At 42.9% G+C, this 26,732-nt stretch overlaps 1 protein-coding gene across 1 annotated transcript in view; it reads left to right on the top strand.

Moving 5' to 3' along the window:
* The window catches only part of LOC311120442 (delta-sarcoglycan-like), a 114,423-nt gene that overhangs the window by 75,368 nt on the left and 12,323 nt on the right, over nt 1–26,732 (top strand). Inside the window, exon 6 of the mRNA XM_084195034.1 lies at nt 18,383–18,455. Coding sequence (XP_084051160.1) covers nt 18,383–18,455 — 73 coding nt within the window. The remainder of the gene's footprint in view (nt 1–18,382; nt 18,456–26,732) is intronic.

Genomic DNA, 26,732 nt, shown 5'->3' with positions numbered 1-26,732 from the left:
CCTACTCATTCAAGGGTTTTTCTTTATTTTTACTATTTTCTACATTGTAGAATAATAGTGAAGACATCAAAACTATGAAATAACACATATGGAATCATGTAGTAACCAAAAAAGTGTTAAACAAATCAAAATACATGTTATATTTGAGATTCTTCAAAGTAGCTACCCTTTGCCTTGATGACAGCTTTGCACACTCTTGGCATTCTCTCAACCAGCTTCACCTGGAATGCTTTTCCAACAATCTTGAAGGAGTTCCCACATATACTGAGCCCTTGTTGGCTGCTTTTCCTTCACTCTGCGGTACAACTCATCCCAAACCATCTCAATTGAGTTGAGGTCAGGTGATTGTGGAGGCCAGGTCATCTGATGCAGCACTCCATCACTCTCCTTCTTGGTCAAATAGCCCTTACACAGCCTGGAGGTGTGTTTTGGGTCATTGTCCTGTTGAAAAACAAATGATAGTCCCACTAAGCGAAAACCAGATGGGATGGCGTATTGCTGCAGAATGCTGTGGTAGCCATGCTGGTTAAGTGTGCCTTGAATTCTAAATAAATCACAGACAGTATCACCAGCAAAGCACCCCCACACCATCTCACCTCCTCCTCCATGCTTCACGGTGGGAACCAGACATGCGGAGATCATCCGTTCACCTGCTCTGCGTCTCACAAAGACACGGCGGTTGGAACCAAAAATCTCTAATTTGGACTCATCAGACCACAGTACAGATTTCCACCAGTCTAATGTCCATTGCTCGTGTTTCTTTGCCCAAGCAAGTCTCTTCTTCTTATTGGTGTCCTTTAGTAGTGGTTTCTTTGCAGCGATTCGACCATGAAGGCCTGATTCACACAGTCTCCTCTGAACAGTTGATGTTGAGTCGTGTCTGTTACTTGAACTCAGTGAAGCATTTATTTGGGCTGCAATCTGAGGTGCAGTTAACTCTAATGAACATCCTCTGCAGCAGAGGTAACTCTGGGTCTTCCTTTCCTGTGGCGGTCCTCGTGAGAGCCAGTTTCATCATAGCGCTTGATGGTTTTTGCGACTGCACTTGAAGAAACGTTCAAAGTTCTTGAAATGTTCTGGATTGACTGACCTTCATGTCTTAAAGTAATGATGGACTGTCATTTCTCTTTGCTTATTTGAGCTGTTCTTGCTATAATATGGACTTGGTCTTTTACCAAATAGGGCTATCTTCCTTATACCACCCCTACCTTGTCACAACACAACTGATTGGCTCAAACGCATTAAGAAGGAAAGAAATACCACAAATGAACTTTCAACAAGGCACACATGTTAATTGAAATGAATTCCAGATGACTACCTCATGAAGCTGGTTGAGAGAATGCTAAGAGTGTGGAAAGTATATTTTGATTTGTTTAACACTTTTTTGGTTACTACATGATTCCATATGTGTTATTTCATAGTTTTGATGTCTTCACTATTATTCTACAATGTAGAAAATAGCAAAAATTTACAAAAACCCTTGAATGAGTAAGTGTGTCCAAACTCTTGACTGGTCCTGTACATCTATCCCATCACAATTGATATACATCTATGCAATCGTGATTGATATACATCTATGCAATCATGATAGCCAAAGGTAATTTAAACATTGCTCGATCCTATGTGTAGATACAGGTCTGCTATCATAAGAAAGGCCTTTGAACATCCTAGTGTAAATACAGCAGCAGCTCCAGATATCAGCTCAGCAGCAGTGCTATTCCTGTTAAATACTACTGATGTGGAATGTGTGTGCAGCTATAAGCCTACTGATATGTCTGGATAAACAACATAACCTCCCACTGGGAGGCCCAGTCTGTACAGACTGTACTACATAGGCTATTTAAAAACACGTCTCTCACATTTGTCATCCTTTGCCCATATACTCTTCTCCATTGCCTCCCTCTATCCCACCACCAGTCGCTATGGAAGCCATTAAGTGAATGTTTATTTAGCCTCCAAACACTAGTGATATATCCTGCTGCAAGCTTCATAAGGCGCTGATTGATCAGCAGGAGACTGGCGGACCGGGAGGGTCGAAGGAGACGTAATGGAAACACATTGACAACATCATTTCAGAGGGGACATTATGTGGGAAGTTGGAAATAAACCTAAACTGGCTTTATCGATCTTTCACTCAATCTGTTTATGGACGTTTATGGCCGGTGCATTACAGGATGTCACTGGGAGAGTTGGCCCAGTCCGGTTCCCAATGGAGCAGTTAGAGAGAGGTGTGTGTGTGTGTGAATGTGAGTGCGTGTGAGTGTGCGCGTTTACAAGCATGTCAGTGTGTGCGTGTGTGTGGGTGCCTATGTATGAAAGTCGACTAAAGTTCATAAGGTGTTGTGTAAATGCAAGTGAGAAGATATTGATCGATTGACTCTCATAGGCTGGCTATTGATTTTAAGGCCATACGTAGTACAACTAGGGCTGTGGCGGTCACAACATTTCGTCAGCCGGTGATTGTCAAGCAAATAACTGTCGGTCTCACGGTAATTGACCATTAATTAACATAAACACATTTAGCATCTCCTGGCTTCCACACATAGCCTACAAGCCACTGATGCAGACCTTTGGAACATCTCCATTTTGAAAAGTCTAATAAATCCATGTAATTTAGCCTACACCTTCACAATAAATCCATTTTTTATTTTAGACAGGTCTAAAGAAGCATGATATGAAGAAAGAATAGCATACTCTGTGTTGTCCTTATGTTAGGTCCTGATCTGGCTATGCCAAATGGCTGTGGGCTACACTAGATTTGCTTAGAATTCTGTGATGTGATTTTATAGTATGAAGAATACTATTGAACAAAGCTGAATAAAATAGAAAGGATATTTTCTCCAAACGATTTGTGGGAGTGCGCACACACGACTATTCTGTGTTAAGCGGTTAACAAACAAATAGGTATTCCTATATGCTTAATTTAGAGTTATTAATGTAACTTTAGTTGTTCTACAAACGTTGGGCTATATGATTTGATTTTTAATACATTGTAAGGCTGCATGATGCGACTCTAATGATGATTTGAAAAAAGTCGCTTAAAAGGCATGAGCTCTGCTTAGTTTTTTGCGCAGGCTGTACACACTACATCAGTCACTCATTCACAGCTTGACAAGCACTTGATAATGCCTAGAATTTCATGGCGGCATCCCCTTTGTGTGGCCGTAATGCACCCTAAAAAATCAATGCCTTTTGCAGCCTGTGGCCGTTGTGCCCTTCTCCCTGAGTGCTGAGCGCTCTGAATCACCTCTCACTCACATGGCTCTCCATCACCTGATCGGGTCTTTCTCACAGGCTACAATTGAAGACAGACACATCGGGGACGCAACTGTACGCGTCCTTATCCAATTCCGAGGTGCATATTGAACATATTGGAAGAACTGTCCACATTTACTTTTCGTCAGCCAACAAGAAGAGTAGGCCTAACGAACAGCAAAAGCACTAGCCTATATCAACTATCCCCCATAGTACAAAAGTCGACCCATTCCATTCTGTGCAAGAAATACATATTCCAAACATAGTCTGGGACAGTTGTGGGATGCGACAGATCCCAAATTATTACATCCACTTGCATAAAAAAAAACTTTTTTACGCAATGTGTCTGACGTAACAGATCAGAACGTTTAGCTTAAAATGTTGATAAAATATTAGGCTATTTCTTCACATTATAAGCGCAGCAATGCGCACATGGTAGTAGGCTATAAGCGCGAATGTTCCATTAGCGGAAAACACCATTATCAAAAGTGACCGCAAATGCAATTATGCATGTAATGCTTTTATTATAAAGGTGCATTTTTATGGTGAAAATTATCTTCCCCAAACTTGAAACTCACACGCTGCTTACGTATGCCAATTAAGCTCTACACCCCTTGTAAAGCGGATTAATGTGCTTAATTTTAAGAAGTTATTTGGCCATTTTAGTTGTGATACAAACCTTATAAAAACATATAGGCGAATGGGCTAGGCTACATGAGGTGTGCGACTATGATTCAAAAAGTCGCAAAAAAAGGCATTGTTTTTTATGCTGGGCATCATTTACAAGTGATAATATACACTGCTCAAAAAAATAAAGGGAACACTAAAATAACACATCCTAGATCTGAAAGAATCAAATAATCTAATTAAATACTTTTTTCTTTACATAGTTGAATGTGCTGACAACAAAATCACACAAAAATTATCAATGGAAATCAAATGTATCAACCCATGGAGGTCTGGATTTGGAGTCACCCTCAAAATTAAAGTGGAAAACCACACTACAGGCTGATCCAACTTTGATGTAATGTCCTTAAAAGGGATCTCCTGAGGAATCTCCTCCCAGACCTGGACTAAAGCATCCGCCAACTCCTGGACAGTCTGTGGTGCAACGTGGCGTTGGTGGATGGAGCGAGACATGATGTCCCAGATGTGCTCAATTTGATTCAGGTCTGGGGAACGGGCGGGCCAGTCCATAGCATCAATGCCTTCCTCTTGCAGGAACTGCTGACACACTCCAGCCACATGAGGTCTAGCATTGTCTTGCATTAGGAGGAACCCAGGGACAACCGCACCAGCATATGGTCTCACAAGGGGTCTGAGGATCTCATCTCGGTACCTAATGGCAGTCAGGCTACCTCTGGCGAGCACATGGAGGGCTGTGCGGCCCCCCAAAGAAATGCCACCCCACACCATGACTGACCCACCGCCAAACCGGTCATGCTGGAGGATGTTGCAGGCAGCAGAACGTTCTCCACGGCGTCTCCAGACTCTGTCACGTCTGTCACATGTGCTCAGTGTGAACCTGCTTTCATCTGTGAAGAGCACAGGGCGCCAGTGGCGAATTTGCCAATCTTGGTGTTCTCTGGCAAATGCCAAACGTCCTGCACAGTGTTGGGCTGTAAGCCCAACCCCCATCTGTGGACGTCGGGCCCTCATACCACCCTCATGGAGTCTGTTTCTGATCATTTGAGCAGACACATGCACATTTGTGGCCTGCTGGAGGTCATTTTGCAGGGCTCTGGCAGTGCTCCTCCTGCTCCTCCTTGCACAAAGGCGGAGGTAGCAGTCCTGCTGCTGGGTTGTTGCCCTCCTACGGCCTCCTCCACGTCTCCTGATGTACTGGCCTGTCTCCTGGTAGCGCCTCCATGCTCTGGACACTACGCTGACAGACACAGCAAACCTTCTTGCCACAGCTCGCATTGATGTGCCATCCTAGATGAGCTGCACTACCTGAGCCACTTGTGTGGGTTGTAGACTCCGTCTCATGCTACCACTAGAGTGAAAGCACCGCCAGCATTCAAAAGTGACCAAAACATCAGCCAGGAAGCATAGGAACTGAGAAGTGGTCTGTGGTCACCACCTGCAAAACCAGTCCTTTATTGGGGGTGTCTTGCTAATTGCCTATAATTTCCACCTGTTGTCTATTCCATTTGCACAACAGCATGTGAAATGTATTGTCAATCAGTGTTGCTTCCTAAGTGGACAGTTTGATTTCACAGAAGTGTGATTGACTTGGAGTTACATTGTGTTGTTTAAGTGTTCCCTTTATTTTAAGTGTATAATTCACAGTATGAAAAATGTATGCACTCACTAACTGTAAGTCGCTCTGGATAAGCGTCTGCTAAATGCGTCTGCTAAATGACTAAAATGTAAAATGTAAATGATAGGCTAATATTGTCACCCATCAGACTAATCTTGATTTAATATTGTCTTTACATATACCAAATAATATATGTGTGAAATTTGTTTTGATTTAGAATGGACCATTATCATGCACCTGTATCGAAACAGGGGCAGCTGAAAAAAACATGTCATCTATGCACTTAAATAGCAAATGGAGGACGCTTTTCGCGTGGTTCATTTTCATCCCAGCCAGGTAGGCTATACTCCTGTTGTAAATATAAGCAATGTGCTTAATATTAGGAAAGTTGAGAAACAAATATAGTAGGCCTAGCCTATAGAAAGCTGATGGGATCCTCCTCTTTTTAGTAGAGGCCATCACTCTGTTTTCTCGCGCAATTGCATAGCCTATAGAAATGTTGCGCAACATGAGCTCATGGGCTCTCATGAAGTGTTTGATTAGATTTTCGATTACATTTGCATTAATGTCAGAGTGATTGGAGGGACAATAGAGGGCTGAGTACCAGGCAGTTAGCAGGTTTTGTAGGCTACTAATGACCAGCAGCAGCATCAGAGCTTGGAGAAGCCTAATTACCGTGACTAAACGGTCACGTGGAATTTGACTGCCTTCATGACTCGTGACCGCCGGTGTGGCGGTAATACGGTAACCGCAACAGCCCTAAGTACAACTAAGCTCTGATTGTACTGCAGTTAAGGCAGGAGGGAAAATAACAGTCACAGTTTGATCCTAGCCAGTACTGCTCCCTATGTTGAACCCCATTGTGTTACCAGATACCCAACTATGCAGTATGCTGTATATGGGGAATATCAAACATTCAGTATTTTGTTGTCCATATTAGGACTGCATCAAATTATCTTGCTCTCTAATAAGGGTGTGAAAGTGAAGACGTTATAGACACTGTGAGGTATGCCTAATACCAAAAGGGCACATACTGTACTGTTACAGTCCTTTCTCCTAACTAACAGTCCTGATCTGTCAGTTAGGCTGAATGGCACCACAGACTCAGCCACACATTGTGCATACAGCCAAAGGCTAAAGGCAGCCTTTTTCTTCCCACAGTGATTTTGTTTCCTGGTCTTGATCTGACTACGGCTGCAGTCTGTCTGTCCACACTGAGTCGCTTTAATCATTTCTCTCCCAGGGGCTCTGATCATCTATTATTTTCATCTATGGACTGGACCCTACTGTGTCAGAATGGGGAACTGATGTTGTGTTTTACATTTTACATTTTAGTCGTTTAGCAGACGCTCTTATCCAGAGCGACTTACAGTTAGTGAGTGCATACATTTTCATACTGGCCCCCGTGGGAAACGAACCCACAACCCTGGCGTTGCAAGCACCATGCTCTACCAACTGAGCTGAAGGTGTAGGCTATACTGCACTAGTCATTTAGCACAGATTTTCCGGGTTCTTACTCAACGTGTTAATGCTGTGTTATGCATTTAGCCAAAACCATTATGGGTTATGTTGTTGGTTGAATCCCTCTGACTGTATGAATACACCTATTGAAACAAGCTTTAACAGACTGTACTCACCTTATATGTGATTTTTTGCCAAAAGAGGCCCATCATCTGTACATCCCTCCCCAAAACTGGCTTTGACAGTACAGTATTCTGACATGCTGCTGTCTTGACAGCTCATCACACACCCTCACCATGTATTCTATGAACATAACATTACATATGGACAGCCTCTATTACTCTTCATGGATATGGTTGGCAAGTTTGAATGGTTTGTGTATCTCACCGATCAATGTCAATCTCGGCTGTCAGGCGGGGGGCTGAGTTTTTCTCCGTCAGCATTTTCACACAAAAAAGTAATTGTGAAATTTGTTACATTTGTTACCGCTAAGCTGGCACTGTATTGACCACCTTTCTCTCCATAATATAATAGTCGCTTACCGTAGGAGACACCATAAAGTGAAATATCTCCTCATAAAAGCTGCATCACAACTCTTTTCCATACCATCTGAGCAAAGATCAATGTCTTGGCTGTGAGGCCTGGTTATTCACTTGAAGGGCTCATAGCTACAGTGTAGAAATATGTATGAACATTTTATTTTATGCTCTGTAAGTCGGTGGGTTACTTGTGACAGGCTCTTTGGGGTTGGGGACTGTGGGATGTCTCCTATCCGCCAAACACTCTTAGATAAAAAGGTGCTATCTAGAACCTAAAAAGGGTTGTTCGGCTGTCCCCATAGGAGAACCCTTTGAAAAACTATTTTTGGTTCCAGGTAGAACACTTTTGGTTTCAGGTAGAACAGTCGGAGAACCCTTTTGGAACCCTTTTCTCTAAGAGTGTAGAGTCTCAGTAGTCTGTAGGTAGATACGTATGCGGTAGTCTACATTAAGCATGGTTACATGCACACAATAATACAATTATTGTGAATAGCCTATTTAATATGATAGTTCGATTTAAATGTTTACATGCTTTGCAAGAAGAACGATTTCCCTAATAATCCTGTTTCCATGGGCACATCTGAAATCAGCCTACCTGATGGGGCATTGATAAATGCAGAAAATCGGCAATCAAAATAAACGTTCTACCACAGCGACCATGTTATTTTTGTGAAGCATATTTGGACCTCCTGTAGCTCAGTTGGTAGAGCATGGCGCTTGCAACACCAGGGTTGTCGGTTCGATTCCCACTGGGGGCCAGTATGAAAAATGTATGCACTCACTTAACTGTAAATCGCTCTGGATAAGAGTGTCTGCTAAATGACTAAACATTTCAAATGTAAATTCTGAGTTCGGACAAACTATTTCTAAGATGCTGTCACGATCGTTGACGAACGGGATGGACCAAGGCGCAGCGTGATAAGCATACATGTTTATTAACGAATAAACACAACAACAAAACAATAAACAAACGATACGTGAAGTCCAAGGCAGCACAACACAACATACCTCACAACGGAACAAGATCCCACAACTAACTAGTGCCAAAAGGCTGCCTAAGTATGGTGACCAATCAGAGACAACGAGCTACAGCTGCCTCTGATTGGGAACCACACCGGCCAACATAGATCTACACATACTAGATCTAAACATAGATCAACATAGCAAAACACAACACAGAAACTACACACCCTGACTCAACAATACAAGTCCCTTGAGTCAGGGCGTGACAGTAACCCCCCCAAAGGTGCGGACTCCGACCGCGCCACATAAACATAACAGGGTAGGGGCCGGGTGGGCATTCCACCTCGGAGGCGGATCCGGCTCCGGGCGTGACCACCACTTACTCTCCACCTCCCTGTTGCGCCCCTGGTCTGGTCTGGACCTCGGCGCGCTGCTTCCCCTCTCCTTCCTCCCACGACGTACCAAGCCCTGTCTGGACCCTGGTGTGGGAGACCCCGAACCTGGAGAGGGGCTGACGTCTGGGTCTGGACTGGAACCGCTGACTGGAGCTGGACCCGACGACGGTGGATCGAACTACTCTGGCTCCGGAGTGGAGCCGCTGACCGGTGCTGGATCACGCACCGGTGGAGCGGACTGCTCTGGCTCCGGAGTGGAGCCGCTGACCAGAGCTGGACCGGTGGAACAGGCATGGGCCGTGCCGGACTGGACACACACACCACTGGCTTGGTGCGGGGAGCAGGAACGGGCCGGGCCGGACCGGGCTGACAACGCGCACCACTGGCTTGGTGCGGGGAGCAGGAACGGGCCGTACCGGACTGGCGACGCGCACCACTGGCCTGGTGCGGGGAGCAGGAACATGCCGGGCCGGGCTGGCGACGCGCACCACTGGCTTGGAGCGAGGGGCAGGAACAGGCCGGACCGGGCTGGCGACGCGCACCACTTGCTTGGTGCGAGGAGCGGGACTGGGTTCCTTTATAAACCCCCGCTCCTTCTGCTGCCTAACCAGCTCCTCTCGCCGTGCCTCTACACTCTCCTTCTCCCTTATAGCCTCCTGTAGCTCCTCCCTCTGACCAAATAACTCCTGCTCCCTCTGAACCAATAGCCCCCGTAACATGGTGGCCTCCTCTCCTAACCTGCAGATCCGCCCTGTCGCTGCCTCCTGCTGCCTCGTCGTCCACACCGTGTGCCCCCCCCAAAAATGTTCTTGGGGTTGCCTCTCGGGTCTCCGTCGTCGGCACTCCTCTTCCCGTGAGGACTCCTCCGGGAGCACCCACAAGTTAGGAAACAGACACTCGTCGTCGTCGTCATCCTCCGACTCCTCAGTGTAGTACTGTTCCCACTCCTCTTCCCAAGGTCCTAGGGACCCAATCCGAAACCCAACCGGGTGCAGTGGTCGGGGCTCTTCTCTATCGCTCCCCGACCACCCCTTTAGCCCCCCACCAACATTTTCTTGGGGCTGCTTCTCGGGCCTCCTCCTCGGCCGGCTTCCGTGTTGCCGTCGTTCCTCTCCTGCCTGGGCATTTACCTTCGCCCATGGCCCTTTCCCCGCAAATATCTCCTCCCATGACCACCATTTGCCCACCTGTGACATCGCTATTCGCTCTTCCTGGGCACGCTGCTTGGTCCTCGTTTGGTGGGATCTTCAGTCACGGTCGTTTATAGACGGGACGGACCAAGGCGCAGCGTGATATGCATACATGTTTATTTATATTGAATAAACACCACGACAAAACAATAAACAAACGATACGTGAAGTCCAAGGCAGCACAACACAACATACCTTAACACGGAACAAGATCCCACAACTAACTAGTGCCAAAAGGCTGCCTAAGTATGGTCCCCAATCAGAGACAACGAGCTACAGCTGTCTCTGATTGGGAACCACACCGGCCAACATAGATCTACACATACTAGATCTAAACATAGAAGATCAACATAGCAAAACACAACACAGAAACTACACACCCTGACTCAACAAATACGAGTCCCTTGAGTCAGGGCGTGACATACATACTTTCAGTTTATCCGAACTCATTTGCGCAAAAGAAGGAAGCTCGTCTGCTCGTGCTTCAAATGCGCAGATCAAATACACAACCCTATAACGTTGATTAAAGCGTTTACATGTCCAGTAGTTCGAAAGATTGCTCAGAAAATCTGGGGACTCATTGATAACCATTGCGTAAATTTCACACTACATTTTTGGGTGCGCCATTTCTGAAAAGTCTGCGCATATACACAAATATTGAGAATGATATACTTGGCGCAAGCCATACCTACACGTTTCCATTATAAATCAGACCTGTCATAAAACTGTGCATGCATGAACGAGCATTAAAACTCTATTCACCTTTTATGGTGACAATAACGACCTTTAGTTGCTGTATAACTTGGACTATTGGCATTAGGCATTAGGCCACGGCACGCAAAAGACGAATTGTTGTATTTAGTTTATCTTATGATACGTTTCTGGTATCGAGAAGTTCAGGATGAAAGAATATACTTAAACAATTATATGGAGAGTTGATACAAAGTATTTATTTGATTACGGTACCGGGTTCGTTTAACAAACAACACGTGCATTGCCTCTTGTCATCTGAACACTGGATAAAGGAAATCTCACAGTTTATATACTTCATGTTACACGTTTCTTCAACAACATCTGGTAACCATCAGTGGGCACTCCCCACTCTGATGGTACCAGCTTGTACCCAAGTCATTATATATATATATAAATACATAATTCTAAGATAAACCCCAGTAAGCTCCCTCGACATACTGGAATCCTTGGCATTCAGACTCTGTGCACCAAGAGTTACCTATCTAACAGATTTAACTTTGTTCCTACAACACAATGACAATACGTTATAACAGTTTATCAATAGATTATTGGGTTTATATGTGCTGTGTTGGTATAGGCTCTGAGATTAAATAGACAATGAAGTTGTGCTCTTATTGCACAGCAATGCTGTAGCCTACCCATACTGTCAAATATTTTACATAAGCTACTGGTCTATTTACTTTGTTGGCAGAATGTTTTAATCTTTAGCAGTAATTTATGCTATATCTGGTAAAGGACTGTGTCAGTTTCTGAACTAGAAAACAATGGCAAATTGTCGTGGACCTGTCAGCAGAATGTTTGAATTCAACAATGTTTTATATAAACTTTTCCCACAACCTAAATATGGACGACCCTCAAATTCTGAAACATTGTAGGGCAGACTACTCCAAAAAATGCAATTACAATACTTACAGTAGTTACAGTTCTATTTCTCATGTGTTTTGTTCTACTTGACTTTTTCATTTATGGTTTATAGTACTAATGGTATTCATTACTGCATTTTTTGGAAAGAGCAAGCAAGAAAGGCATTTCACTGTAGGCTACTTGTGCACATGACAATAAAAACTTGAAACTTGATACATACGCCTACTTCAGCTGTTAAATTCGACTGTATACCGGTATTATAAACCACGCTGCCTATGATATAGCGAAACTTGAAATACAGTGGGGAGAACAAGTATTTGATACACTGCCGATTTTGCAGGTTTTCCTACTTACAAAGCATGTAGAGGTCTGTAATTTTTGTCATAGGTACACTTCAACTGTGAGAGATGGAATCTAAAACAAAAATCCAGAAAATCACATTGTATGATTTTTAAGTAATTCATTTGCATTTTATTGCATGACATAAGTATTTGATACATCAGAAAAGCAGAACATAATATTTCGTACAGAAACCTTTGTTTGCAATTACAGAGATCATACGTTTCCTGTAGGTCTTGACCAGGTTTGCACACACTGCAGCAGGGATTTTGGCCCACTTCTCCATACAGACCTTCTCCAGATCCTTCAGGTTTCGGGGCTGTCGCTGGGCAATACAGACTTTCAGCTCCCTCCAAAGATTTTCTATTGGGTTCAGGTCTGGAGACTGGCTAGGCCACTCCAGGACCTTGAGATGCCTCTTACGGAGCCACTCCTTAGTTGCCCTGGCTGTGTGTTTCGGGTCGTTGTCATGCTGGAAGACCCAGCCACGACCCATCTTCAATGCTCTTACTGAGGGAAGGAGGTTGTTGGCCAAGATCTCGCGATACATGGCCCCATCAATCCTCCCCTCAATACGTTGCAGTCGTCCTGTGCCCTTTGCAGAAAAGCATCCCCAAAGAATGATGTTTCCACCTCCATGCTTCACAGTTGGGATGGTGTTCTTGGGGTTGTACTCATCCTTCTTCTTCCTCCAAACACGGCGAGTGGAGTTTAGACCAAAAAGCTCTATTTTTGTCTCATCAGACCACATGACCTTCTCCCATTCCTCCTCTGGATAATCCAGATGGTCATTGGCAAACTTCAGACGGGCCTGGACATGCGCTGGCTTGAGCAGGGGGACCTTGCGTGCGCTGCAGGATTTTAATCCAATGACGGCGTAGTGTGTTACTAATGGTTTTCTTTGAGACTGTGGTCCCAGCTCTCTTCAGGTCATTGACCAGGTCCTGCCGTGTAGTTCTGGGCTGATCCCTCACCTTCCTCATGATCATTGATGCCCCACGAGGTGAGATCTTGCATGGAGCCCCAGACCGAGGGTGATTGACCGTCATCTTGAACTTCTTCCATTTTCTAATAATTGCGCCAACAGTTGTTGCCTCCTCACCAAGCTGCTTGCCTATTGTCCTGTAGCCCATCCCATCCTTGTGCAGGTCTACAATTTTATCCCTGATGTCCTTACACAGCTCTCTGGTCTTGGCCATTGTGGAGAGGTTGGAGTCTGTTTGATTGAATGTGTGGACAGGTGTATTTTATACAGGTAACAAGTTCAAACAGGTGCAGTTAATACAGGTAATGAGTGGAGAACAGGAGGGCTTCTTAAAGAAAAACTAACAGGTCTGTGAGAGCCGGAATTCTTACTGGTTGGTAGGTGATCAAATACTTATGTCATGCAATAAAATGCAAATGAATTACTTAAAAATCATACAATGTGATTTTCTGGATTTTTTTTAGGTTCCGTCTCTCACAGTTGAAGTGTACCTATGATAAAAATTACAGACCTCTACATGCTTTGTAAGTAGGAAGACCTGCAAAATCGGCAGTGTATCAAATACTTGTTCTCCCCACTGTACATATAGCCTATTTTAATAATAATAATAATAACAATAATAATATGCCATTTAGCAGACGCTTTTATCCAAAGCGACTTACAGTCATGCGTGCATACATTTTTGTGTATGGGTGGTCCCGGGGATCGAACCCACTACCTTGGCGTTACAAGCGCCGTGCTCTACCAGCTGAGCTACAGAGGACCAATTAACTACCAACTAGGCTACTAGGTCCAATTAAATGAGAGATGTGCATGGTAATTTGTTGTATGGCTCCTTCGGGAATATGAACCCATCACGGCCAGAAAGGGTGAGGAATATATTCTGCAATGGTTATGCAATTCCTATGTCAAATTATTTTAGATTCTAAATATAAAACACATAGATTTTCACTCTTCTCACTAATGTCAAATGGTTGCATTCTTGTTAATATGTTTAAACTGTAATTAAAAAATGTTTTATTAAGCTTTTCATCATATCCCCCATTTTCACAAAATACTTACTTGCCAGCTTGCAATACAATATTTAAACCAGGGAGGTGAGCACATTCTCACATCAAGAAAAAAAAACAATGAAATGCCAACTTTTGAGAAAAAACTGGCGCATGCACATTTTGGGGTATATTTTGTACATAGCCATAGTTTATAAATGAGGCCCCAGGTGTTTTAATCAGCGTATGCTTACCTCGATTTTGACCTTATGCCGATTAAGATCAGCAGAGTAATGTGTTTAAATGACTAATGCCATAACTGGCCTACTGCCACATTCAGTTTAATATCGAATTACTAGTGTGCATGTAAACGTACTCAGTGTATAACTGTGGGTAGAGATAGTTTACTGTATGCATATGAATGGTCTGATGGCGGTCTGGCTCCTTTGTATCATCTCTTAATGGACCCTTCCCTGTGGGAGTTCACACAAAGTGCATTTGGAAAGTGTTCAGACCCGTTGACTTTTTCCACATTCTACACACAATACCCCATAATGACAAAGCAAAAACAGGTTTTGAGAAATGTTTAGAAATGTTTGCAAAAAAAATGGAAATATCACATTTACATAAGTATTCAGACAATTTACTCAGTACTTTGTTGAAGCGCCTTTGGCAACGATTACAGCCTTTAGTCTTCTTGGGTATGACGCTAAAATCTTGGCACACCTGTATTTGGGGAGTTTCTCCCATTCTTCTCTGCAGATCCACTCAAGCTCTGTCAGGTTGGATGGGGAGCGTCACCGCACAGCTATTTTCAGGTCTCTCCAGAGATGTTCTATTGGGTTCAAGTTCAGGCTCTAGCTGGGCCACTTAAGGACATTCAGAGACTTGTCCCGAAGCCACTCCTGCGTTGTTTTTTGCTGTGTGCTTAGGGTCGTTGCCCTGTTGGAAGGTGAACCTTCGCCCCAGTCTGAGGTCCTGAGAGCTCTGGAGCAGGATTTCATCAAGGAACTCTCTGTACTTTGCTCCTGACCAGTCTCCCAGTCCCTGCCGCTGAAAAACATCCCAAAAGCATGATACTGCCACCACCATCCCTCACCGTACGGATGGTGCCCAGATGTGATACTTGGCATTCGGGCCAAAGAGTTCAATCTTGGTTTCATCAGACCAGATAATCTTGTTTCTCATAGTCTGAGAGTCCTTTAGGTGCCTTTAGGCAAACTCCAAGCGGGCTGTCATGTGCCTTTTACTGAGGAGTGACTTCTGTCTGGCCACTCTACCATAAAGGCCTGATTGGTGGAGTGTTACAGAGATGGTTGTCCTTCTGGAATGTTCTCTCATCTCCACAGAGGAACTCTGGAGCTCTGTCAGAGTGACCATCGGGTTCTTGATAACCTCCCTGACTAAGGCCCTTCTCCCCCGATTGCTCAGTTTGGCCAGGCGGCCAGCTCTAGGGCGGCCAGCTCTTCTCCAGATCTGTGCCTCGACTAAATCCTGTCTCAGAGCTCTACGGACAATTCCTTCGACCTATTGGCTTGGTTTTTGCTTTGACATCCACTGTCAACTGTGGGACCTTATATAGACCGGTGTGTGCCTTTCCAAATCATGTCCAATCAATTTAATTTACCACAGGTGGACTCCAATCAAGTTGTAGAAACATCTCAAGGATGATCAATGGAAACAGGATGCACCTGAGCTCAATTTATCGAGTCTTATTGCAAAGGATCTGAATACTTATGTAAATCAGCTTTTCTGGTTTTTATTTGTAATACATTTGCAAAAATTTCTAAAAACCTGTTTTTGCTTTGTCATTTTGGGGTATTGTGTGTAGATTGATGAGGAAAATGTTTTATTTAATCAATTTTAGAATACGGCTGTAACATAACCAATTGTAGAAAAAGTCAAGGGGTCTGAATAATTTCCCAATGCACTGTATATTCAATTACAACTCACATACGGTATGATATCTGCTGCTCTTTCTGGCCTGCATTATCTCCATATATAAAGAATGGATCAAACTTCCCCCGCGGAGCTGAGCTCTTCAAACCAAACGCAGAGCAGACCCCCTGCCAAGCCTGCGCCCAAGAGGCCTCTGGGATACATACAGGAGGACCAACACTGCCGTGCTGCTGCCAATACATATACAGTGCCTTCAGAAAGTACTCACACCCCTTGATTTTTTCCACATTTTGTTGTGTTACAGTCTAAATTTAAAATAGATTAAATTGAGATTCTGTGTGACTGATCTACACACATTTTACATTTACATTTTACATTTTAGTCATTTAGCAGACGCTCTTATCCAGAGCGACTTACAGGAGCAATTAGGGTTAAGTGCCTTGCTCAAGGGCACATTTACGTCATTTAGCAGACGCTCTTATCCAGAGCGACTTACAAATTGGTGCATTCACCCTATAGCCAGTGGGATAACCACTTTCCAAATTTTTTATTTATTTATTTATTTATTTATTTTGGGGGGGGGGGGGGGGGGGGGGTAGAAGGATTACTTTTTCCTATCCCAGGTATTCCTTAAAGAGGTGGGGTTTCAAATGTCAAAGTGGAATTATGTTTTTAGAAATGTTTACAAATTAATAAAAAAATGGAAAGCTGAAATGGTTTGAGTCGATAAGTATTCAACACTTTTGTTATGGCAAGCCTCAGTAAGTTCAGGAGTAAACATTTGCTGCACAAGTCACATAATAAGTTGCATAGACTTACTCTGTGTGCAATAATAGTGTTTAACATGATTTGTAAATGACTACCCCATCTCTGTACCCCACACATACAATTATCTGTAAGGTCCCTCAGTCGAGCAGTGAATGTCAAGCACAGATTCAACCACAAAGACCAGGGTATTTTTCCAATGGTTCGCAAAGAAGGGCACCTATTGTTAGATGGGTAAAAAAAATTGCTGTGATAGGAGAAAACTGAGGATGGATCAACAACATTGAAGTTACTCCATAATACTAACCTAAATGACAGAGTGAAAAGAAGGAAGTTGGTACAGAATGAAAATATTACAAAAGATGCATGCTGTTTGCATTAAGGCACTAAAGTAATACTGCAGAAAATGTGGCAAAGAAATTAACTTTTTGTCATGAATCCAAATAGCTATTTTTGGGCAAATCCAACACAACACATCACTGAGTATCACTCCTCATATTTCCAAGCATGGTGGTGGCTGCATCATGTTGCTTGTCATCGGCAAGGGCTAGGGAGTTTTGTAGGACAAAATAAACAGGATATAGATAAGCACAGGCAAAATCCTAGAGGAAAACTGTGTTCAGGCTGCTTTCCAACAGACACTGGGAGATTAATTCACCTTTCAGCAAGACAATTACCTCAAACACAAGACCAAATATGCACTGGAGTTGCTTACCAACACGTCATTGATTGTTCCCGAGTGGCCTACTGTAGTTACAGTTTTGACTTAAATCGGCTTGAAAATCTATGGCAAGACATGAAAATTGCTGTCTAGCAATGATCAACAACCAACTTGACAGAGCTTTAAGGATTGTTTGAAGAAGAATGGGCAAATATTGTATAATCCAGGTGTGCAAAGCTCTTAGAGTCTTACTCAGAAAGACTCACAGCTGTAATCGCTGACAAAGGTTATTATAACATGTATTGACTCAGGGGGTTGAAACTTATCTAATCAAGACATATTAGTGCTTTATTTTCCATTAATAAAAAAAAAGGTTAGAATTTTTCTTACACTTTGACATTACAGAGTATTTTGTGTAGATCGTTGACAAAAAATGACAATTAAATCCATTTTAATTCCACTTTGTAATGCATCAATTGTGGAAAAGGTCAAGGGGTGTGAATACTTTCTGAAGACTGTACATCAGGAGAACAGAAGAGCTCCTCCTGGAACAGATCATTAAGCCCAGAGTTATCTATTCCACATGGGCGAGGGAGCGCTTCTCTTTGCATATTTACCCTCGCCACTTTCAGGTCGAAAAGCTGAGAGCTGTAATTTAAGAACAACCCTAAAGGAATAACGGCCATCCCGACCATCACCCCGTTCCTATAATTGAAAATACCATTTTTTTCGAGGTGTTTTGGTGTCTCTGCGGTGCCACAACATGCTTTGAAACCCATTTAGTCAAGGCCTTTAATCCACTAGCCTGATTCTGCTTACTTTGACGCAGCACCCCAACGTAAAGGTTTATTCAATAGCATAGGGTGGGACTACAGTAGCTCAGAGTCAAAGTTAACTGTGTGGAGTAGGTGAGAGCTTGTTGAACATGGCGGCCTGTATAGATCTGTGGCTTCAGAGATTATGTTCATTGATTTGGCATCACAGTGTGGTATTGAGCGATGGGCCGATGGCTTGCAGAGTGGGGAGGTCTCCTGGCTAATGTTGTGGTTCTGTGATTACAGGTGCCGAGGGAGCCGTGTTCAGCAACTCTGTGGAGACGCCACACGTCAGGGCCGAGCCCTTCAAAGAGCTACGGTAAGATACATTTCTCTTTGAATAACCACCCTGATGCACACACATATTGTAGATACATACTGTACATACAGTGGCTTGCGAAAGTTTTTCCTATTATGTTGCCTTACAACCTGGAATTAAAAGGATTTTTGGGGGGTTTGTATCATTTGATTTACACAACATGCCTACCACTTTGAAGATGCAAAATATTTTTTTGTGTGAAACAAACAAGAAATAAGACCAAAAAAAATAACTTGAGCATGCATAACTATTCACCCCCCCAAAGTCAATAGTTTTTAGAGCCACCTTTCGCAGCAATTACAGCGGCAAGTCTCTTGGGGTATGTCTCTATAAGCTTGGCACATCTAGCCACTGGGATTTTTGCCCATTCTTCAAGGCAAAACTGCTCCAGCTCCTTCAAGCTGGATGGGTTCTGCTGGTGTACAGCAATCTTTAAGTCATACCACAGATTCTCAATTGGATTGAGGTCTGGGCTTTTTAAATGTTTTTTAAATGTTTCCCCTTAAACCACTCAAGTGTTGTTTAGCAGTATGCTTAGGGTCATTGTCCTACTGGAAGGTCAACCTCCGTCCCAGTCTCAAATCTCTGGAAGACTGAAACAGGTTTCCCTCAAGAATTTCCCTGTATTTAGCGCCATCCATCATTCCTTCAATTCTGACTAGTTTCCCAGTCCCTGCCGATGAAAAACATCCCCACAGCATGATGCTGCCACCACCATGCTTCACTGTGGGGATGGTGTTCTCGGGGTGATGAGAGGTGTTGGGTTTGCGTCAGACACAGCGTTTTCCTTGATTGCCAAAAAGCTAAATTTTTGTTTCATCTGACCAGAGTACCTTCTTCCATATGTTTGGTCTCCCACATGCCTTTTGGCGAACACCAAACATGTTTGCTTATTTTCTTTAAGCAATGGCTGTTTTTCTGGCAACTCTTCCGTAAAGCCAAGCTCTGTGGAGTGTACGGCTTAAAGTGGTCCTATGGACAGATACTCCAATCTCCGCTGTGGAGCTTTGCAGCTCATTCAGGGTTATTTCTGGTCTCTTGTTGCCTCTCTGATTAATGCCCTCTTTGCCTGGTCCGTGAGTTTTGGTGGGCGGCCCTCTCTTGGCAGGTTTGTTGTGGTGCCATATTCTTTCAATTATTTAATAATGGATTTAATAGTGCTCCATGGGATGTTCAAAGTTTCTGCTACTTTTTTATAACCCAACCCTGATCTGTACTTCTCCACAACTTTGTCCCTGACCTGTTTGGAGAGCTCCTTGGTCTTCATTGTGCCGCTTGCTTGGTGGTTCCCCTTGCTTAGTGGTGTCGCAGACTCTGGGGCCATTCAGAACAGGTGTATATATACTGAGATCATGTGACAGATCATGTGACACTTAGATTGCACACAGGTGGACTTTATTTAACTAATTATGTGACTTCTGAAGGTAATTGTTTGCACCAGATCTTATTTAGGGGAACATTTATTTTTTGAAACAAGTAATTTTTTTCATTTTACTTCACCAATTTGGACTATTTTGTGTATGTCCATTACATGAAATCAAAATAAAAATCAATTTAAATTACAGGTTGTAATGCAACAAAATAGGAAAAACGCCAAGGGGGATGAGTACTTTTTGCATACATACATACATACATACATACACTACCGGTCAAAAGTTTTAGAACACCTACTCATTCAAGGCTTTTTCTAGATTTTTTACTATTTTCTACATTGTAGAATAATAGTGAAGACATCAAAAAAATGAAACAACACATATTGAATCACATAGTAACCATAAAAGTGTTAAACAAATCAAAATATATTTTATATTTGAGATTCTTCAAATAGCCACCCTTTGCCTTGATGACAGCTTTGCACACTCTTGGCATTCTCTCAACCAGCTTCATGAGGTATTCACCTGGAATGCATTTCAATTAACAGGTGTGCCTTGTTAAAAGTTAATTTGTGGAATTTCATTCCTTCTTAATGCGTTTGAGCCAATCAATTGTGTTGTGACAAGGTGGGGTGGGGGGTGGGGGTGTTATACAGAAAATACAGGTTAAGTCGGAAGTTTACATACACCTTAGCCAAATACATTTAAACTCAGTTTTTCACAATTCCTGACATTTAATCCTAGTAAAAATTCCCTGTTTTAGGTCAGTTAGGATCACCACTTTATTTTAAGAATGTGAAATGTCAGAATAATACTAGAGAGAATGATTTATTTCAGCTTTTAATTCTTTCATCACATTCCCAGTGGGTCAGAAGTTTACATACACTCAAATAGTATTTGGTAGCATTGCCTTTACATTATTTAACTTGGGTCAAACGTTTCGGGTAGCGTTCCACAAGCTTCCTACAATAAGTTGGGTGAATTTTGGCCTATTCCTCCTGACAGAGCTGGTGTAACTGAGTCAGGTTTGTAGGCCTCCTTGCTCGCACACGCTTTTTCAGTTCTGCCCATACATTTTCTATAGGATTGAGGTCAGGGCTTTGTGATGGCCACTCCAATACCTTGACTTTGTTGTCCTTAAGCCATTTTGCCACAACTTTGTAAGTATGCTTGGGGTCAATGTCCATTTGCAACCAAGCTTTAACTTCCTGACTGATGTCTTGAGATGTTGCTTCAATATATCCACATAATTTTCCTTCCTCATGATGCCATCTATTTTGTGAAGTGCACCAGTCCCTCCTGCAGCAAAGCACCCCCACAGCATGATGCTGCCACCACCGTTCTTCACGGATGGGATGGTGTTCTCCGGCTTGCAAGCTATCCCCTTTTTCCTCCAAACATAACAATGGTCATTATGGCCAAACAGTTCTATTTTTGTTTAATCAGACCAGACGACATTTCTCCAAAAAATAAGATCTTTCTCCCCATGTGCAGTTGCAAACCGTAGGCTGGCTTTTTTATGGCGGTTTTGGAGCAGTGGCTTCTTCCTTGCTGAGCGGCCTTTCAGGTTATGTCGATATAGGACTCGTTTTACTGTGGATATAGATACTTTTGTACCTGTTTCCTCCAGCATCTTCACAAGGTCCTTTGCTGTTGTTCTGGGATTGATTTGCACTTTTCGCACCAAAGTACGTTCATCTCTAGAAGACGGAATGCGTCTCCTTCCTGAGTGGTATGACGGCTGCGTGGTCCCATGGTGTTTATATTGCGAACTATTGTTTGTACAGATGAACGTGGTACCTTCAGGCATTTGGAAATTGCTCCCAAGGATGAACCAGACTTGTGGAGGTCTTGGCTGATTTATTTAGATTTTCCCATTATATCAAGCAAAGAGGCACTGAGTTTGAAGGTAGGCCTTGAAATACATCCACAGGTACACCCCCAATTGACTCAAATTATGTCAATTAGCCTATCAGAAGCTTCTAAAGCCATGACATCATTTTCTGGAATTTTCCAAGCTATTTAAAGGCACAGTCAAATTAGTGTATGTAAACTTCTGACCCACTGGAATTGTGATACAGTGAATTATAAGTGAAATAATCTGTCTGTAAACAATTGTTGGAAAAATTACTTGTGTCATGCACAAAGTAGATGTCCTAACCGACTTGCCAAAACTATAGCTTGTTAACAAGACATTTGTGGAGTGGTTGAAAAATGAGTTTTAATGACTCCAACCTAAGTGTATGTAAACTTCCGACTTCAACTGTAGCCCTATTTGGTAAAAGACAATGTCCATATTATGGGAAGAACATCTCAAATAAGCAAAGAGAAATGACAGTCCATCATTACTGTAAGACATGAAGGTCAGTCAACACAGAATATTTCAAGAACTTTGAAGGTTTCTTCAAGTGCAGTCGCAAAAACCATCAAGCACTATGATGAAACTGGCTCTCAAACTGACCACCACAGGAATGGAAGACCCAGCATTACCTCTGCTGCAGAGGATAAGTTCATTATAGTTACCAGCCTCAGAAATTGCAGCCCAAATAAATGCTTCACAGATTTCAAGTAACAAACACATCTCAACATCAACTGTTCAGATGAGACTGTGTGAATCAGGCCTTCATGGTCAAATTGCTGAAAAAAGAAACCACTACTAAAGGACACCAATAATAAGAAGAGACCTGATTGGGCCAAGAAACTCGAGCAATGGACATTAGACCAGTGGAAATTTGTCCTTTGGTCTGGAGTCCAAATTGGAAATTTTTGGATCCATCCTCCGCGTCTTTGTGAGACGCAGGGTAGGTGAACGGATGATCTCCGCATTTGTATTTCCCACAGTAAAGCATGGAGGAGGAGGTGTTGTGGTGGGGGTGCTTTGTTGGAGGAGGAGGTGTGGTGTGGGGGTGCTTTGTTGGTGACACTGTCTGTGATTTATTTAGAATTCAAGGTACACTTAACCAGCATGGCTACCACAGCATTCTACAGCAATACGCCATCCCATCTGGTTTGGGCTCAGTGGGACGATCATTTGTTTTTCAACACGACGATGACCCAACACACCTACAGGCTGTGTAAGGGCTATTTTACCAAGAAGGAGAGTGATGGAGTGCTGCATCAGATGACCTGGCCTCCACAATCCCCCACCTCAACCAAATGGAGATGGTTTGGGATGAGTCAGACCGCAGAGTGAAGGAAAAGCAGCCAACAAATGCTCAGCATATGTGGGAAGTCCTTCAAGACTATTGGAAAAGCATTCCAGGTGAAGCTGGTTGAGAGAATGCCAAGAGTGTTTAAATCTGTCATCAAGGCAAAGGGTGGCTGTTTGAAGAATGTCAAATATAAAATATATTTTGATTTGTTTATCATTTTTTTGGTTACTACATGATTCCATGTGTTATTTCATAGTTTTGATGTCTTCACTATTATTCTACAATGTAGAAAATAGTAAAAAATAAAGAAAAACCCTTGAATGAGTAGGTGTTGTAAAACTTTTGACCGGTAGTGTACATGCACAAACTCATACACAGCTATAACAGCATGCGTCAACTTTATCCTTTTCTATGCATTTATAATCAAACAAAATGCAAAAAAAAACTAACAGATGGGGAATTGCTGTGGCATGTCTCTGGGTTGCTATTATAAAAGGAAGTAAAAATTACTCACATCGTGGGCAGAGGACCTACTGTACAGTTTAGTTTGTGCTGGTGCATTTGGGCTGACTTAAGATTACAGGTCATTTCCCTAAGCCATGGTGTGTCGCTGAGCGAGAGGGAGGGTGTGATTTGAATTATTGCCTTTGAAATCATTCACTAACCCAGGGTTTCCCAAACTCGGACCTCGGGACCCCAAGGGGTGCACATTTTGGTTTTTGCCCTAACAATACACAGCTGATTCAAATAATAAACTAATCATCCAGCTTTGAATCAGATGTGTAGTGTCAGGGCAAAAACCAAAATGTGCACCCCTTGGTGTCCCGAGGACCGAGTATGGGATGCCCTGCACTAACCCCATGCATACTACCACTGTCAACCATTATACGCTGAAAAACAATACAAACATAACATGTAAAGTGTTTGTTTCTTGAGTTGAAATAAAAGATCCCATACACACAAAAAGCTAATTTCTCTAAAATGTGCACAAATTTGTTTACATCCCTGTTAGTGAGCATTTCTCCTTTGCCAAGATAATCCATCCACCTGACAGGTGTGGCATATCAAGAAGCTGATTAAACAGCATGATCATTACACAGGTGCACCTTGTGCTGGGGACAATAAAAGGCCACTCTAAAATGTGCAGTTTTGTCACACAACACAATGCCACAGATGTCTCAAATTTGAGGGAGCGTGCAATTGGCATGCTGACTGCTAGAATGTCCACCAGAGCTGTTGCCAGATAATTAAATGTTAATTTCACTACCATAAGCTGCCTCCGATGTCGTTTTTGAGAATTTGGCAATACGTCCAACCTGCCTCACAATCGCAGACCATGTGTAACCATGCCAGCCCAGGACCTCCACATCCAGCTTCTTCACCTGCGGGATCGTCTGAGACCAGCCACCCGGACAGCTGATGAAACTGTGGGTTTGAACAACCAAAGAATTTCTGCACAAAATGTCAGAAACCGTCTCAGGGAAGCTCATCTGCGTGCTCGTCGTCCTCACCAGGGCCTTGACTTGACTGCAATTTGGCGTCGTAACTGACTTCAGTGGGAAAATGCACATATTTAATGTGTACTTGCACGCTGGAGAAGTGTGCTCTTCATGGATGAATCCCGGTTTCAACTGTACCGGTCAGATGGCTGACAGCTTGTTTGACGTCGTGTGGGCCAGCAGTTTGCTGATGTCAACGTTGTGAACAGAGTGCCCAATGGTGGTGGTGGGGTTATGGTATACGATACGGACAATGAACACAATTGCATTTTATTGATGGCTATTTGAATGCACAGAGATACCGTGACGAGATCCTGAGACCTATAGTCATGCCATTCATCCTCCGCCATCACCTCATGTTTCAGCATGATAATGCACAGCCCCATGTCGCAAGGATCTGTACACAATTCCTGAAAAGCTGTCCCAATTCTTCCATGGCCTGCATACTCACCAGACATGTCACCCATTGAGCATGTTTGGGATGCTCTGGATCGATGTGTATGACATTGTGTTCCAGTTCCCGCCAATATCCAGCAACTTCGCACAGCCATTGAAGAGGAGTGGGACAATATTCCACAGGCCACAATCAACAGCCTGATCAACTCTATGCGAAGGAGATGTGTCACGCTGCCTGAGGCAAATGGTGGTCACACCAGATACTGATTGGTTTTCTGATCCATTCCTCTACCTTTTTTTAAGGTGTCTGTAACCAACAGATGTATATCTGTATTCCCAGTCATGTGAAATCCATAGATTAGTGCCTATTGACTATATTTCAAATGACTGATTTCCTTATATGATATAAACTGTAACTCAGTAAAATCCTTGAAATTGTTGCAAGTTTTTTAGAAACACATCTCCCAAGCCACCATTCCTTATCTAGAGCCCTGTGTTTTGCGCAATCATGTCACATGACCTTGATTTGAACCTTTATTTAAAGCATTAAAAAAATTATTCAGATGGTCCAGCACTATCTACACACAATTGTAATTCTAATTTATGGATAAGGATAAAAAATATAGGATAAAATCTGTCAAAATTGCGCGAAACACATTGCCAGGGCTCTAAATTAACATTTTGTCATCGGTAGCACTGGTGGTCCCAATTTAAAGAAGTTAGGAGCACCACATGGAATTTAGGAGTACCAGAAAATATGATTATTTTCAATTGATTGAGATTCAGCCTATATTGGGCCTATATGAAATCTAGCCACTTTTGAAACTAATATGTAACACTGCAAATAGTTTATTATAAGATGTTGATAAAAACCTGTCATTGAAATTCCAAAGTCATTTGTGGAATATTAGGTTTCCACAATGTGTAAAAGCACTATTTTCCCATTGAGATGCATTACATTAAAATGTTTACAGTGTCTCTTTAAAATGTCAGGTTTGTCATTCATTCATTGCTATGATCATTGCATGTGTGGCAGATCCACAGAACAGAAATGGCAAAGAATCACACCACCCACAACTAGTCCCTTAAGGCCCAAAGGAATGGGATCAAGAAGCCCAGATCAGATCGCTACGAGTCCACAAGAAGCACAACAAGAAAGGCCATAAGACAGGCAATGCAGCAGCCAACAAGATCACTGATGCACCACCCGCAGGCCCTTAGACTGGGTGGCTACTCTCTGTGTATGTCCACGTTCCATTGACTTCGTTACCAGCACAATAAAGCTATGCTTTCAAAAAAAAAAAAAAAGAAGCTATCCAATTACATTTTTGGAGAAACTCCTATCCTGAGCAACTTACAGTGGTTAGTGTACAGTGCATTCGGAAAGTATTCAGACCCCTTGACTTTTTCCAAATGTTGTTAAGTTACAGCCTTATTCTAAAATGTATGAAATTGTTTTTTCCCCTCATTATTCTACATACAACACCCCATAATGACGAAGTAAAAACAGGTTTTTAGAAAGTTTTGCAAATGTAAAAAAATATATATTATATTTACATAAGTATTCAGACCCTTTACTCAGTACTCAGTACGTTGTTAAAGCACCTTTGGCAGCGATTACAGCCTCGAGTCTTCTTGGGTATGACGCTACAAGCTTGGCACGCCTGTATTTGGGGAGTTTCCCCCATTCTTCTCTGCAGATCCTCTCAAGCTCTGTCAGGTTGGATGGTGAGCGTCGCTGCACAGCTATTTTCAGGTCTCTCCAGAGATGTTCGATCGGGTTCAAGTCCGGGCTCTAGCTGGGCCACTCAAGGATACTCAGAAACTTGTCCCGATGCCACTCCTGCGTTGTCGTGG

This window comes from Coregonus lavaretus (assembly GCF_964263955.1).
Source record: "Coregonus lavaretus genome assembly, contig: HAP1_SCAFFOLD_836, whole genome shotgun sequence".
NCBI lineage: Eukaryota > Metazoa > Chordata > Actinopteri > Salmoniformes > Salmonidae > Coregonus > Coregonus lavaretus.
Note: the sequence above shows the minus strand (reverse complement) of the source record. Positions and strands in the feature narration are given on the sequence as shown.